Source organism: Dipodomys spectabilis, unplaced genomic scaffold, assembly GCF_019054845.1.
Source record: "Dipodomys spectabilis isolate Male_0828 unplaced genomic scaffold, ASM1905484v1 ptg000699l, whole genome shotgun sequence".
NCBI lineage: Eukaryota > Metazoa > Chordata > Mammalia > Rodentia > Heteromyidae > Dipodomys > Dipodomys spectabilis.
In genome coordinates, this window is record NW_024871376.1 from 501,504 (window position 1) to 519,122 (window position 17,619).

Sequence of the window (17,619 nt, forward strand, 5' to 3'; positions counted from 1 at the left end):
GCATGTGCGCTCCAGTACTGAGGCTTGAACTCAAGGCCTGAGATACTTTGTCTGAACCTTTGTGTTCAAGGCTAGAGCTCGTCCGCTTGAGCCATAGCACCACTTCCAGCTTTTTGGTGGTTAACTAGACTCTGACTTTCCTGCCTGGGCTAGTTTCGAATTGCAGTTCTCATGTCTCAGCCTCCAGAGTAGCTAGGATTACAGGTAGAAGCCACTGTCCCTCAGCTCCACTAAAGACTTAAAACAATTTTATGAGTAAGACAGAAGAGAGAGATGCGAATCATAGAGAAAATAAACATTTTTCTCAATTGTTAATTGAGAATGTTATCATTATTTACAACAATAAAATGAGAAATGGTTGTGATTGCAGCAAGCATGAATACTTATCACAAGAAGAAAAAGCAAATTAGGAAATAAGCCAGAATTTCCCTTACATATATAGAAATGTTACAGACTATTATTACTTATTACAGTCGGGATTGCTATTATGAAATAAACTTACTTCATTGTAACCTTCAAAAACATCTCTTATGAATTCCTACGTATTATAGTAATCAAGCTGATCTCCACATAAAGAGAGAAAAAGAATTCTGAGTGAAGAAATGGAGTGCTACAAAATATAAATTTTTTTATCTAGTGGATTATTGTCTGGTAGTAAAGATGAAATGGAACAAAGTTGTTTGTGCTTTGAAAAATGGAAGCATTGTTCATCATGCATAATTGAACAAAGTTGAAATTTTGTAGGTATGAAGCAAAAAGCCACAGCTATGATAGCTATTACAGGAAATGGAGGAAATTAATAATAAAAAGCAATACATTACCTCATAAATATGTTCTGACCTTGATTAATTTAACAACTTAATCCTGGAATTGGTGTATAGATATTCCAGAACTCATCTGTGCATTACTAGCCAGAAAAGAAAATAAACAACTTACTCTCATAAAGTAAGGTTCTCATAGAGCAGTTCTTGAGGGTAGGTAAATATTGGGGGGAGGGGGCAAGCAAGATTATAACAGCAAAACATGTTTAATGTGAATGTTTTTAAAAGCATAACTAAGTTCCTGTGTTTTCCCAAAGATAGATATATAGAGATATTTATGCATGTAATATTAAGAGACAGAACTGGGGAATTTCACCTTATACCCTATAATCTTGCCTTGTGTAGTTTGTTTCAGGAGCTATGATTTTTTTCAATGACTCTATGATACTAGGAAAATAGATTAGTTCTTCATTCTTGGTAATTGAATAAAATTTAAATTGAACCTATTAGAAATCCTTAAATACCATTTTTGACATGTGAAATATATTGTCCAAACATTTTTAAATGAATTTTGGAGGAGCTTTAGAAAATACTCATAGCTTATTTTTGAACAGCCTTTGTTTTATGTCTTGAACATGTGTGAATCACTTTATTGTTTTTCTAGGCAGCTATTTGGTAAAAGTCCATAATTTGCCCGAATGGTTAATAGTACACAAATGCAGACATTTCATATGATGTACCATGTAAATGTAAGCCTTTGTAGCTACATGTTCTTGTAGCAAGAGGATTGTTTTAAAAGGCGTGTAATTTATTAGCTATCGGTAGCTTCTTTATTGCCTTGCCGCGCTGCAGTAATAAATAAAAGAAAGTGAACTGATTTTACAAATGGCACACAAGGTGCACATTTTGTGGGGAAAAAGTCTTTTTTTAAAGAATTGGCATTAAATCCTTTTTTTGTGATGACAAAGAGGCTAAGAGTGCAAACTGTATTTTCTGTTTATCAAAAACAGCCTTTTTTTTTCTCCGGGGCATTTTTTCCTATGATCATCAAGGGATTTCAAAAGCAATAAAGTGTGGAATCATTGTTCGACTTGAACAGTATTAAAACTTAGGTTTTAATTTCAGTGAAGTAATAAGATTTGAACCTGTCTCACATTACAGCACTGTAAGGCATTTAGCGATTGTATTTTAAAGGAGGTTTTTAAAATGCAGCTCACTTGTAAGCTAACTGTCTGTCAGTAATTAATAGTTTTTCTTTAGTATAGGCAGTCGTGATCAGACCAAAAAATACCTGAGTTTTTAGTAACACATTATGATGATTGTGAGAGTCTTTATTTCTAATTAACCTGAATGTCTAATGATGTACAATGTGCTTCCAAGGCTACTTTAAAAAAAAAAAAGTAACAGTTAACGCTGCAGTGTCTTTGGGCTTTTCACAATATGAATGTGCATGTGTAAAAATATTTCAATAAGTTTGACGTACAACCAGATTATGTATCCACTCACTTATTCATCCAGTATTTTATCCTTCAATAACTTTGTCTAGTTTTTAGATATCGCATTATTTGTATATGTAAAATATGTTGCCAGATAAGATACTATATGTAAAACTAAGCCCTAATTAACCATTTGCATTCTACTGTATTCAGTGTTGAGAGTTACCTGTATGTGTCAAAAAAAGAACTTTAAAATATGAGCCCTTCGGTTAAGTCACTGTGGCAGTGTACTTGGTGATGAAAGATTGCATTTACCACTTTGAATTGCTGTTGAAGATAATTGCCTCTACAAACGGAAACCTCTGTATGATAGCACATGGTAGAGCTCCGTCAGTTTTCACACTCAGGGCTGAGCTATGACCTTTTATGATGACTGTGAACAGTTACTGCCTCCATTAGCCATACGTTTTGTTTCTTTATTTTAGTAGATAGCCTAGACTGTAAATATTGGAGAATCTAAAATAAATCAACTTATTATCCTAAGGATACAAAATGTAAGAGCTATTTGTGGTTGGGAACCTTTGACAGATAGTTTGGATGAGGCAGATGATTGCCTGCCTGGCGTATCTGGTCTCCACTGCTGTGCCTGCAGGCAGTTTAGTGCTATGGTTGTATATTGATGTCAGGGTTAGTACTGAGTGCCTAGCAGTGACAGATGTCTATAATTACAGGCAATGCTTCCAGTATTTCTGAAGAGCCAGCCTATGTTGAACAATTATCTTATTTCTGCCTTGCCAAAGAGCATGTTCCAGTTGCTAGTATTAGCAGTGGTGAATAAATACAGAGCCTCATCTGCTGCCTTGGGACAAATGTGGAAAAGGCGCGTGGTGATAAAGCATAAATGCAAAACATTTTTCAACATTTTACATTAGTTAAGTTCAGTGTTTTCCTAATTTTTATCTTCCCATAATGTTTCTGTTGAAGGAGTCTTGAAATATAAAAACACATTTGGCATGCTTACTGGGATTTTGTTCTCCCCTAGGCCTGTAAGACTCCCAGTGCCGGCACCCCTTGCTTCACTGAATAAATGTGTTTAAGCAATTTGGCTTTAAAACAAGTTTTTCCCATGTGAATTCTATTCTCTGATTGATTCCCGTTAAAAATTTGGAAATACATTTCCATGAAAAAATCTCTCACACCCAATAAGTTTAATTGGAAGCTTTTTAATTGGGAAGTTAGGAAGGTATACATACGCAGAAGTATACTAAACACCTTGGTGTACGGGTGGCCTGATGTTTGCTCAGACTTGCATTCTTAAATTTTGTTTTAAACTCAACTAACTCACCCCCTTTCATTTTTTGGGCACTCAGTCTTTTCTCATCCCCAAGTTTTCTGACCACCTCTTTCTGTGCTTGCTCCTGGTCCATTTGGCTGACTTACTAAAGCACGCAGCTGTCTACTTTTATCCGACATGGGCTGTAATACCACCCCTGCCCACAAAGCACAGCCACTTCTCACTAACGCATGGCCCTCTTCAGTCATGGGAATGTTTGAGGTATTGCATCGTAAAAAATTATCTAGGCTGTAAGTTTCATATTCTGTATTTTTAGCTAGCATATTATGGGAAATGAATAAGAAAATTCATTTCTCTCCAGCCTTAATCAAAACCTGCACTGGTTTTCTACTTTTGCTTAAGCTCTTTACTGAACTGAGTTATCTATTACTTTTTATCATTTAGTCTTCTATTTCATAGATGTGATTCTCTTTATTTTACAAAATATGAACAGAATTTCAGAGAAGTGAAAACGCTGCTCAGTGGTGGGCCCTGGGTTTCAAAGAAAGCATCTTACTCTGAGCCTACTTTGCTTTCACTGTGTCAAATTGCTATAGATGTGTTTCGGCATGAGTTCAGTCTTCAGAAAATGATCATTAGTAAGACTACCTCATCAACTTTATGCCTGTATTATTTCCCAAGGATAAAGCTCATTTCTGCAGCTACCAATTGGACTTCTTCTTGTAGTAGTCATATGTCACAAGAGGACTAATCTAGATCCTAGATTGGTGATATAACCCATGCTAGAATAAAAAAACTGACTCAGAACATGAGGCCAGTAATTTATATGTAGTATAGAAGGCAGCACTTTCAGTTCTTGCTGTGAAAGACTTCCCCTGGAGGCCCACCACACAAACTCTTAATCATCTAAAGCTCTAATGATGGTGTGCTAGAACCCCTTGTCTGTCTGTATTCAGTAAAACTAAAACGGACTTAGTAAAATCTTAATTTTAAAAACTTAGAGATCCAGGCACCAGTGGCTCAGGCCTGTAATCCTAGCTACTCAGAAGGAGCCATCCTAGGCAGGAAAGTCTGCGGAACGTGTATTTCCAATTAACCTCTCTCTCTCTTCTCTCCCTCCCCCCCTCTCCCTTCCCCTTCTGTTTCTTTCTCTCTTTCTCTTTCTCTCCTCTCTCTCCTTCTCCCTTTCTCCCTCCTTCCCTCTCTCCCTCCCTTCCTCCCTCCCTCCCTCTCTCTCTCTCTCTCTCCTCTCTCTCTCTCTCTCTCTCTCTCTCTCTCTCTCTCTCTCTCTCTCACACACACACACACACACACACACACACAGAGAACTGGAGTTGTGACTCAAGTGCTATAGCATTAGCTTTGAGCGTAAAAGCTTGGGGACAGCACCCAGGCCCTGAGTTCAAGCCTCATTTTAAACAACAACAACCAAAAAAACCCAAACCTTGGAGAACTGGATTGACTCATTGATCTGAATTGAGAAGGCTTTGCTAATTTATTGAACATGGGAATATAAAACAACAGCTTGCTGAGTAAGTTGAAAACTTGGAGTGGAGATGGAACTGGAAAGTAAGATGACTCATAAAATGAGGACGGGGCTTCAGAATTGGGAACTCGGGGGAAGCAGATGAGCCCTTGGGGTGAACAGCACCAGCTGCCACACGCCTTTGCCATCGCCTTTCCCGGCTCTTTGAAGTATTGAGAGACTTGACCCATTACAAAAACATGCTGTTGGGCTCCCTTCACTAAACTCTCTTCCCTCTAGGCATTCTTATTTAACAATTACTGACGCTGTTCACATGTCAGTTTAGAACATGTATCTGTTTTCCAGCATTTAATCCACAAAGAGGCACTGTCACCTTGGTGTGTGCCCATAGTAACAGTAGCTGGTATTTAGGGAACCACAGCCCCCTGTGCGGACCTTGTAAATGAATCATTTCAAACAAACCATAAATGAGACCCTGTGAGCATCCTCATTGTGTGATTGAAGAAACTAAGATCCAGAGGGCTTATGACTTACTCAGAATTGCTGAATGGCAGAACCCCACTGTTCTTAGACGTCACAGTCTCAACTAGGTAAAGGCCTAGTCAGTGATGGAGGGCCGCGCACGGGAGGCGAGGGCGCTGGGCCTGTGCTTTCGCCCAGCGCTGCCACTCATGGCTGTGCCTGCCAGCTGATCCAGGCCTCGAGTTCTGGCTGTTTGCTAGTTAGTTGCAGAAAGGGAGTCTGGAACTTGTCTGATTGGGCTGGCTTTGAACCAAGATCCTCATATCTCAGCTTCCTGAGTGGCTAGAATTACAGGTGTAAGTTACCAGTGCTTCGCTAAAGAATACTAACTAACTCTTTGCTTCACTGTTGCTTAAAGCATGCAAATGAGGAAATTTGAGAATGTAAGAAATGGAATAACTAGGGTTACAAAATTAATTCATTAAGTAAAAAATCCTTTATTAAATGGTTGTTAACTGCCACACCTTGTGTTAGATAGGCTAGAATGCCTCCTGGGAAGCTAGGCAAGGTGGCTCAAGCCTGTCATTTCAGCTGCTTAGGAATGCAGAGGTAGGGAGGTCATGATCCACCAAGTTCAAGAGACTCCGCCTGAGTGTCTGAGGGTGGGGTCTACGCGTGCTAACCCAGCACAGGGAGGCGCGGTGCCTGGGCACAGTGCCGCACACCGGTCACCCCAGCCTCTCGAAGAAGCATAAGGAGAAGGGCCACGGCCCAGGCCAGCCCAGCGTCAAAGGAAACCTCACTTCCAAAATAGTGAAGGCAAAAAGAAAAAGGCTAGAGGCATGGTTAAAGTGTTTGTGGGCATGCCTGCTTATTAGCCAGTATGGGACCCTAACTACCTTCTACTGTGCTGCCCTCACTTGGATGGCACTACAGTACAGCCTGGGCTTCTTCCTGGTTCAGGCTACCTAAAATAACAGCAATAACTTTGCTCATTTTTGTCTTTCTAAGAGAAAAATAATGCTTCCTGAGTAACGATGTAATGCCTTCATCTATCATTTGGGCTTTTACATACATTGTAGATGTACATAAGGGAATTCATGGACCATCATAGAATGAACTCTGGGTTGCATTTGGATCAAATTAAAAGTTTTTGTTAATTAAACTAGTGACATGAGAGAAACTGAATGGTGCAAAGAAACATTTTTAGTAGAATTTAAGATGATGAGGAAAAGTAGACAGCACAGCAGTCAAATATAAATGAAGTGAGTTACACCTTGTTTTCATTCCTTGGGGCATTATTTCTCCATTCTTGTCATCATGGTTTCCTTGAGAGTTTTGTTTTGTATTGTAGAAGTGCAGCTTACGCTTAGAAAGAAAATACAGAGGTTGTTTTGGATACAGGAACTGAGACATAGTTTCAGAACGGCACCGTAGAAAGAGAAATAGAATTACATTCCTAGGAAACATGTATGAACAAAATAAAAAAGTTAAAAGTAGAGATAGGGTCATAGAGTTTGTCTTAACACCCACTGTCCTTACAGCTCGGGGTGCCTCTCAGAGGGTTTGAATTAGATTCAGTGGTCAGAAGTGAATTTACTAAAATTCCATCAGAAGGTGACCTGACCTGCTCAGATCATTAGCTCCACTAGCCATATTTATATATGCAAAGTGAGTCATAGAAGACAACAGGATTGAGCGATTCTTAAAAAATAGAACTGCCAAATGTCATTTATAATTTGTTGGTTTTTTTTTTTTATGGCTACCCTTGAGTAATTGGGTTCTTGCACTAATTCTGTTGAAACAAATACCTACTGCAATCCGTCTGGTCACTTCCAGAGTTTGAGTAGGTCTCGCCTTGTCTCATGGCTGCAGAGTAAGCCCCAAAGACTCAGGGATATTTCAGGTCTCAGTCACAAAATCCCTGATGCCCTTTCTCCCTGCATCTGAGATTGGGAAGGCTTCCTGCTCTTATCCCCGCCTCCAGGTGGCAGGTCCCTAAACTGTGTACTTTTTAGGTTATACGCCCGAGGAGTGATGTATCCAGAGGTCCAGAGAAGGCTTGGAAAATAGTTAAGGTGAGTGGAGCTGTGGTCATGGTGGTGGGGTCACTGGTCTTTGCGCTTGCCTCACGCTCCCCTAACACAGGCTCACGCACGCAGGGAGTGGGGCGAGCAGGGTGCCTTGTCTTGATCCCCACCTTTGCAGATCGTGTCACCCTAGAATTGCATGTCAGTAGTCAGCACGGAGAGACGTGGAAACAGCCTCAGCTGCTTCACTGTAGCTAATCCCTGCCAGTTACTCATACTTGGAAAGAGACGAAATTATCCAGCCACTTTGATTAGTATGTTATTGAACAAGCTTGAATATACTGTCCCTTCAACCAGAAGAAAGGTGTCCCATCTGACACTTTGAAGAAGCAGGGGAAATTAAAGTGAACAAGATACTTGTTCCCTGGTCCCCACCTCTGCCACCTCCTCTCACAAACTTGATCCAGCATTAACATTTATACTCAAAAAATGTAATCACGCTGTCCCGTAAAGCTTGTATGGTAAAAACTACTAATATTAGTTAAAATGCCTGAAATGCCTCCTTCCAGTTAGTCTCAAAACCCTCTAGTGGCCAGGCTTTCTCCCAATAGTCTTGTGCTTTCGCTATAGTTAATGCCTTTTGTAGTGGGCTTGGGAGATCACGTATTCACCCAGTGCTTTACGGTGCTTTATCTCCAGAAGACTAGTTTAACAGAAGCTTGGCCCCAGACATGGAGTGGATTGGCAGCCGGCAGGAAGGAGCAGAGCTGTGTCAAGACAAATGTACTCTCTATCTTCTGTGGTTGGCTTTCAGCTGGCTGCACCACAGGAGTCTTTCTACAGGCTGTGATCCCGTGATACACCAGTAACCGGTGCCTCAGCCGGGTCCCTCTTGGCGGGTGAGGGCCTGTCGGGAGGCATTAGGTTCATGCTGGTGAAGACCCGTAGTCAGTGGCTCCCCAAAGGGAGGGAAGGCAAACCGCCAGATCCTGTTGAACAGGTGGTAGTTAGACCTTCGATCTGGGCCTAGGGCCGGGAGGGAAAGAATCTCTCAAAATTACCAGTCTTGCCAATTTCATACTATACCCATACCTCGCTTTCTAATCAGTGATTATCTAAAATCTGACCCAGAAATGTCTCTGGCAGCTTCTGGAGCCTTTAACTTTTCCACCTTCCTTAGAAGCCTGGATTGGAGCCCAACCCCACTGGGTGCAAGCAAAAGAGGAAGCATGTTCTTAGCCATGCATCAGTGGAGGCCCCTACTGGGAAAGGGGATTATCACAGGCAGCAGGCAACCTGCACCCCAGCCTGCTGAGTTCATGCTTTGTGCCACAGGATGTGGAGCAAAGGAAATGCCAGGCCAGCACGGCCAGGGCGGTCGCTCCAAGTTTCTCATACAATAGTCTATTCAAGCAGAATGGGAAGGCCTTGAAGAGCCCTGTCAGGTACAGGTCTTTTTAGCAAGATGGCCACCACAGATGGCGGATTCAGATAATGTAACTGAAATTAAAATGTAACATTCATATTGATTTTACACTTCCATAGCCTGAGCTCCATTCCTACGTTATTCTGTCTTCCAGGTCTGAGTGAGGAGAGTTGATCACTCACCTTTTCCACTTTATTTCCAACACAATCATGGTTTTAAAATAAGTTCCATGGAAAGTTTTTTCTACCTGCTTTCAGTCGTGTCCTTTTTTTTACAGACAAGATGATGAATTTCATCAACGTACATTATATGATATGGAAAAATTGGTCACCCAGTATTAATGTGGATCTATTCAGTGTCACTGCTTGTGTATTCAGTGTACAGTGAAGAGGAGTGCAGCATTAATTCCCTTGGTGCAGTGACGTTAATTGTGGCGATCCTTTAGTCTGCTTCAAATACTGATGGAAGAGTTTAGTATCCTCACCTCCCGAGTAGTTCAGAGCCAAGTCGTTAAATGCTCTGTTTCTTTTTTCCTTCTCTCTCTGCTACCAGCAGCCTTCAGTTTGATGAGCTCTTTCCTGTAGAAAGTTCTGAACTGAACGCAAGGGCACTTGAAATCCAAGAAAAATATGAAAATAGTTCTCTTCATAAGAAATATTAATACTTTCTTTCATTCTGTTGTATCCTTCTTAGTGTCAGATTTTGCTTTTCCAAGTTATGTTTAAAAAAACTTAATTGGTAAGTCATTTCAATAGATTGAAACAGTAGGTTAAAATTCATACAATTTGAAGCCAGGCATTGGTGTGACTCATGCTTGTAATTTCTAGCTGATCAGGAGGCTGACAGGTGAGGATTGTGATTTGAAGCCAGCTGGGGCAGGAAAGTCCTTGAGCCTCTTATCTCCAGTTAACCACCAAAAAGCCAGAAATGGATCTGTGAGTCAAGTGATAGAGCACTCGCTCAAGCCCCAGGAGCAGCACACACAAAACTCCCGACAGTTGGGGTCATTAGTTGGTATCAGTTGCCTCGTGGTAGCAGAACTCTCTGTGGTGACTCCGCTGGCATTACCACCCTTTGCATTGAGTGCGCTTACAATGTGCTAAAGCTCTCTGAGGAGTTATAACGTCTTAAACATTTATACCAAGTCTAAGGGTATTAACTCACTGTAATTTTCTGAAAATCCATTATCCAAAATCTTAATTCATTATAACACTCCTTATGAAAACCTATAGACCAGTGTTTCTCTTATTCTCCTATTTGCACAGAATGAGAGATTCATTGTTCTTTTTAATTTGTTCCGTGCGGTGCTTTTGAGTACTCTTCACAGAGAGCTGTTATTGAATTTCTGTGACTGTCATTATATACCCATACAACCTTTAGGAACTAATATTCTGGGTTTCCCCAGTTCTGTAATCTACTTCAGATTTAAGGATTGATATAATTAGTTTCTTCAGAGTTATGCCCAGAATGTTAGCAACAATGTTGCAGGCTTCCAAGATCAAGGATCAGGATGGGAAAAAGAAAACAGTTGTGTAAATTATCATATCATATAATCTTGTTCTTTATTAAATTAAAGTTACTGCTAAATATCTTTTTGCTGTTTATATGTTTTTACTTTTTTTTTTTAGCATTTTTAAAATCTGGTTCCCCTTCAAAACCGTATACAAGATCACTGAAGCAATTATTGGTTATTGGACTAGTCCAGTAGTCACTGTAGTGAGTGGTTGAAAAATTGTGTGTATTTCCAAATTCTCCTTTCTGACAGTTAAAAGAACCTTTGTAGTAAAATGTAGAGGGATAAGAAAACAAACATCAAAATAATTTTTTAAGAGGCATGTCTTCTGTAGTGTGTGGTAATGATAATTTCTTGTATTTCTAACAATTTTTCAGGAATTAGAGAGATGGGTAACTGATTAATGTGTACTTTTTTAGTTTGTAAGGTATAACAGTCTTGAAAGAAATAGAATTAGGGTTTTCCATCATGAAATTTTGAAGAGGTTGCTTTATACTTGTAACAGCTGCATTTTCTGTAGCTACAACAGGCTGTTGACTAAATATATACATTAAATGTTTCAGAGTTAATGAGAATTTCAGGATTTTACTTGTGTTGATGGTTATCTTTATTATGTGGATGTCTTGAAGAAAGGCACTTTGTGATGTGACCTTTCTGCTATTTTTATGTTAATATCTTCTCTTGAAAAGGCATTGGCTGACACTTTTAGCACCTACTGTGAAGAAGGCGTATGATGGGAAGGGGGATGGCAAAGGAAGTAGCACTTGTCAGGGAGCCGCCACGTGCCAGGCTCTGAGTTCCTGGTCAACGTTGGATCTCCAAAAACTCCTTCATGTAGGTGGAGGTACCTCTTCTTCATCCTTCCCTGTTTTACTGACAGGAAGCCAAGATTCAGAGTCTTTCTAGTTAGTGGCAGATCCAGAATTCAGATCCAGATATCTTTGGGACCGGAGCCTCTGCTTGTTAAGTTTGTCAAGACGGTAGCATTTGCCGTCCAGGGACATAGGCTGGTAAGTGGAAAAACATATTCTATGGAAAATAAACACTCAGGATCGGGTTCTGGTTTTGATAGGCAAGTGTGGATGCCAGTTCTGGAACAGTCCGTGCTGGGAAGATTTGGAGCAAGTGCAGTCTTACCTGATCTGTGCAAGAGCTTTTCTAGAAATGTGTAGCCTCTGCAACTACACCTTTCTAAATTACAAAAGTGTGCTCATGTTCACTTCTTTTGAGTCAGATGTTAAATATACTGCTTTGTAAGAAAGAAAAGTTATTTCAAAACAAAGTGTGCCTTTACAGGTTTTCTTTTTATTAAAAAATTACTATGAATCAACTGGGTGCTGGTGGCTATAATCTTAGCCACTCAGGAGGCTGAGTTCTGAGGATCGTGGTTCAAAGCCAGCCCGGGCAGGAAAGTCCGAGAGACTCTTATCTCCAATAAACCACCAGAGTGGCTCTGTGGCTCAAGCGGTAGAGCACTAGCCTTGAGCTGAAGAGTGCAGGGACAGCGCCCAGGCCCAGAGTTCAAGCCCCACGACTGACCAAAAAAAAAAAAAAAAAATTACTATGAATGAAATGAAACTGGCCGCAATGTGCATTTTAATGTCACCTTTATTCATTTAACAGCCATTTATTAAGTAATTGGCTCAGTTGAGATAAAAGAGCGTTATCTCTGCTCTTAGGGAGTCTTTATGCCTTTGTTAGTTTGTCATCTAGTAAAGAATAGGTGTATTGGAGGAGAGGAGAGGAGAGGGTTGTTGAAGCCAGCTAAGATCTAGTTACAATGCTTTCTATTTGTTCATTGTCTTTATCCTATCTTTGAAGAGCATCTAATGATTTAGTCTCTTTCCCTCTTCCCCTACTCTCCTCTTTCCTCTCCTCTTTTCTCCCTCTCCCCTTTCCCCTTGCCTCTCTCTCCCTCCCACCTCTCCTTCCTGTCCCTCCTCTCCTCCTCTCCCTCCTCTCTCTCCCTCCCACCTCTCTCTCAGTTTGAACTCAGGACCTCTCACTCTTGCTTGGCTGTGTGGCTCGGGGTGGCACTCTACCATTTGAGGCACCCCCAGTCCAGCATTTTGCTGGTTACTTGAGCATGGAATCTCAGTCTTTTCTGTGAGATTCTGTAGCTGGCTTTGAACTTAGATCTTCTAGCTCTGGGCCTCCTGAGCAGCTAGGATTGTTGTTGTGGGCTATTGCCGCTGCTGACTTATTTTCCTGGGAGTGATGGGGGATTTGAGGGTCTTGCTGTGTAGTGCAGCCTGGCTCAAAGGTGTCATCTTCCTGCCTCTGCCTCTTGAGTGCAAAGATTACAGGCACGTACCACCACCCCTGGCTGTCATCTTTTTTTCTTCTTACAGTGTTGCTTGTTTCTCATGATGATCAAATTATCCTAATGGGTTCTGAAATAGAAGGTAGGAGGCTATGAACTGAGAGTGACTTTTTCCTCTCCTGGCATTCCTGCGCTGACTTAAGCTTCCTTAAAAGGAATATAGAGATGTCACTTTTCCTTGCCATCATAAAAAAAAATATTTTTAGTAAAGTGGCAAAAGTTGAAAACTAAAATCATATTAAAATTATTTTCTGTAGAAAATTTTCATTGGCTTGTGTTTTATGATAAAACAAGTTTGTAGATATTTCTTCACTGAAAGTTACCTCCCATCCCCAAACTAGCTGTGTCTATGTCATAATTAAATCCCCAATGTTAGGAGACATTTTCATATTCTACATATTCTGAGAACTACAGGGTGCTTCGGAAAATGTGAGTCTTTTAAAAGAAATGCTGTAATCATACATTGATTTTAAATGACCCTGTCACACGTGAAAACAAAATCAGATTGTTGCTCTTAATGAGCTTTTCAATTTACTATTCAGTAGATCAGATAAGTGGATTTCAGAGGTAATGATCCTGCTTAGTACTCAGGCTTGACTGTCAGATCCTTCTAGCGTAGAGAGATCCCTAAGGACAAAAGCATTGACACAGTTGTAGAGGGGTAATGGGAATCCACGCTAATGGGTGATAAAAGGAGCGGGCGAGCTACAAGGATAAGAGTGGATTAAAGCACTGCCACGTGTCAGTGTTGACTGGTGTTCCCACGAGTTACAAGGATAAGAGTGGATTAAAGCACTACCACGTGTCAGTGTTGACTGGTGTTTCCAACGTGTTACTGGTTCACATATGATGCTTGGAGAAACTGTTTTGACAGCAGAGCACAACAGACCTGCCTAGCTTCCTTCTGCCTTGCGTGCCAAGTTGTCCTGCAACAGGAGACCATTTCCTGGTAGGAACTCTCTATTTAAAAAAGACTCAATTAGTGAATGCTTTAAATATTAAGAATAAAATCAAGGTTTAGTTATTATACTTTTATTAGTCAGTGTTTCATCATTTAAATTCAATGGGGCATAATTTTAGAATAAAATCTAGATTGATTCTGAATATTGTCATTATAAAGTACATACACTGAAGTCTTGAAAATACAAATTTTGATTTTACTAAAAAACAGTATAGCCATTATATGATCCAAAACAGAAAACCTTGGCCAGAAAATAACAACAACAACAAAAAAAAAAAACAGAAAAGAAAGGAAGATATAAATACAGTAAAATGGGCTCTGGTCAGCGTCCTTCCCAAAGACGGTTATGTTGAACATGAAGTTTATGGCTGATTTTATTTATCTGTGGGGGGACGCCGTTGCCCAGGAGAGGTTATTCTTTGAGTCCTAGGTTCATTCAGGCTTTCACCTTTGTGATGTGTATATAACTTATAATGGAGTCAAAGTTAAGAGCACACGCAGTCTGTACCCCTACAGCTCTAGACTTGAGAGCATGCGCAGTCTGTACCCCTGCAGACAAGCAGCGTGAGCAGAAGCAGATGGTGGGTAAGGCCCCCTCTTGCCTCATTTATATACTCATGTGATTTGAAAGTCTTACCTCACAAGGGTGCTGCTAAAGATCAAAGACAGCGGCAACACTCAATAACCGGATGCTCCCAGATTAAAATTACAGTTCAAGCTTTTCCCTGTAATACTTTTCTTTTTCTCTGGTAATTTATGGTTTTCATCTTTTCTCCATGAAATCTAATGTATGTTTAATAGAAAAATTATTTTTATTAGCGGTGCAGTATCCTCATTATAATGTCATCTTAAGGGGTCCAGACAGCGTGAGCACACATGTGGTGTGCTCCCTTAACCTGCGTTGTCTTAAGGATGGGACCCAGAGAACAAGGCATAAGAGCACCCCACAAAGTGCTCATGTAGACTTGAGGAAGGGACCCCAAACAGAGTGCCAAAAGTCCCCTGGCTACGGGACGGATCAGATGAGGAAACAAAAGGAGCTTGCAACCCTGCCCTCCTGGGAAGGCGGCCAGTCTTCTAAGAATGGCTTGAGAATGGGCATCTGGTAAGAGAAGGAAGAAGGCTGAACCAGCAGAAGGAAGAGCACTAAGATCTGGAATTGCATGACACACCTCAGTAATCCTTCCGGGTTGGGTTGTGGCTTGAAGTTGAGGGAAATGTTGGAAGATGAAGCGTGAGGAGCCAAGTTGTGAAACATTTTGTGTGGCATAAATCACATCAAGATCATCTTCTCCAATTGAACAAGTGAGATAGGCCTGTCCGCAAGGGATGTGGACACTGGGGGACTAAGGGAAAAGGTGCCTTTCTATCTGTTCTTCTTCCTTCTGCTGTCTTTGTGCTCATAGTTCCTGGACTAGTGTTGTCCCCCATGACTGTTCTTGGAGATGAAAGCCTACTCTCAGGCAAGACAGTAGTGATGTCGTCATTGACATGTTCTTTCTGGAAGGCGTGGTGGTTAGCAAAAGAGGCAACAGAAGACTACATGTCGGTTTTTCTTTTTTCTTTTCTCTTTCCACCTTTGAATTCCTGCCCCAATACCCAGCCCTCTAGCCCTTTCATTCACTCTGCCAGCCTGATGAAGAGGCTTCTGGACCAGCCAGGTTGAAAGCCTGTAGCACAAGCTTCTGATCCGAATACGGTTTAAAACCTAGTACAAGGTCCCTGCAATGAACAGCTCCCCTCCTCGGTGTGACCTTATTATCACCCACTCCCTTCTTCAAGAAAGGGGTAGTTTACCACTGAGGAAAAGAAATTAGGTCGTTTGGTGGGAATAACATGAGTATGTGGTTAGGTTTGTATGTGTGTATGTATTTCAAACCAAGAAGGGTGCTTTTTGAAAGGAAAAGTTAAAATTACAAATTTGTTTAATAATCCGTGATTAACTCTCAGCTCTTCCTAATTCAATGTGGATACAACGATGTACTACGTCTTGTACTTGTTTTATCTGATGTTGGGGAAGGATATATCAAGGATTAAGCTTTTGACAGTGACATTTGTCCATGCAGGTATATGCCCGTATGTCAGAAGTCTTAGGAATAACCGATGACAACCACGTTTTAGAAACATTTATGACGAAAATGTAAGTTGCTGTTTTGGTTTCTAATTTTTCTTCTGCTTTAAATCTTAATATATCATGTCATTATACTTGAATCTTTCTATAGATATTCTGGGTGGGTGAGTGCACGCATGGGCGCCTGCGTACGTACATGTGCAGTGCGCGCACGCGCGCACACACACACACACTCCTGCCACACACACACGCACACACTCCTGCCACACGCGCGCGCACACACACACACTCCTGCCACACATACACACACGCACACACTCCTGCCACACATACACACACACACACTCCTGCCACACACACGCGCACGCACACACACACTCCTGCCACACACACACACACACTCCTGCCACACATACACACACACACACACTCCTGCCACACATACACACACACGCACACACTCCTGCCACACGCACACACACACACACTCCTGCCACACACGCGCACGCGCACACACACTCCTGCCACACACACGCGCACGCACACACACACTCCTGCCACACATACACACACACACTCCTGCCACACATACACACGCACACACTCCTGCCACACGCGCGCGCGCACACACACCTGCCACACACACGCGCGCGCACGCACACACTCCTGCCACACGCGCGCGCGCACACACACTCCTGCCACACACACGCGCACACGCGCGCGCACACTCCTGCCACACACACACGCGCACACACACTCCTGCCACACACACGTGCACACGCACACTCCTGCCACACACGCACGCACGCACACACTCCTGCCACACACGCGCACGCACACACACTCCTGCCACACACTCACACTCCTGCCACACACACGCGGACGCACGCACAAACACTCCTGCCACACACACGCGCGCGCACACACTCCTGCCACACACACACGCACACACACACACACCTGCAACACACACTCCTGCCACACACACACACTCCTGGCACACACACGCACACACGCACACACACACACTTCTGCCCCCCCCCCCCCCACACACACACACTCTGGCCTGTCCTGGGGCTTAAACTCAAGGCCTGGGTGTGGTCCCCGAGCTTTAATGCTCCAGGCTATCACTCTATCATTTAAGCCGCAGCAATACTTCCAACTTTTTAGTGACTAATGAGATAGGCTTCTCAGAGACTTTCCTCTCCTGGCTGGCTTCAAACTGCAATCCTCAAGCCTCCTGAGTAGCTAGGATTATAGGCCCAAGCCACCGGCACCCAGCTCAGACATTGCTTTTTAATAAAGCTTTAAATGTTTGTTTTAATTCTTAGAGTGTTTGTTAAGATAGCCGTACAATATCAGGACACAGTTTAAAACAAATACTGACCCTTTGGGTCAGTTAGACAGTTCTCTCTCTCTCTTTCTCTGTCTCTCCCCCCTTCAGGTAAAAGAGAGCACTTCATTTTAGAAGCCTGCAACAGGGAGCTCATTCATTGAAACATTGGAATCGTCGTTTCTTTTTTCTTCTTTTCTTTTCTTTTTTTCCTCTCTTTCTTTTTTTTTTTTTTTTTTTGTTGTTTTTTTTTGTTTTGTTTTTTGTCAGTTGTAGGGCTTGAACTCAGGGACTAGATGCTGTTCCTGAGCTTTTTTTGCTGAAGGCTAGCTCTCTACACAGCTCCACTTACAGTCTTCTGGTAGTTAATTAGAGAAAAGAGTCTCACAGACTTAGGCTGGCTTTGATCCATGATCCTCAGATCTCAGCCTCCTGAGTAGCTGGGATTACAGACATGAGCCACCAGTGCCCAGCTCAAAATTTCTTTCAGACAGAACAGTTGTTAGTTTCAACAGGAAGCCGT

At 41.9% G+C, this 17,619-nt stretch overlaps 1 protein-coding gene across 4 annotated transcripts in view; it reads left to right on the forward strand.

Moving 5' to 3' along the window:
• Ranbp17 (RAN binding protein 17) overlaps window positions 1-17,619 on the forward strand; it is a 216,685-nt gene that overhangs the window by 110,139 nt on the left and 88,927 nt on the right. For 3 of the 4 annotated variants that reach the window (XR_006146423.1, XM_042672349.1, XM_042672352.1), the window contains exons 15-16: window positions 7,458-7,517; window positions 15,759-15,832. Coding sequence is in view for 3 of the 4 variants with exons in the window: in XM_042672349.1 (XP_042528283.1) it covers window positions 7,458-7,517; window positions 15,759-15,832 (134 nt within the window). In the remaining variant the exon portion in view is untranslated. The remainder of the gene's footprint in view (window positions 1-7,457; window positions 7,518-15,758; window positions 15,833-17,619) is intronic. The other variant, XM_042672350.1, reaches the window with a different exon arrangement.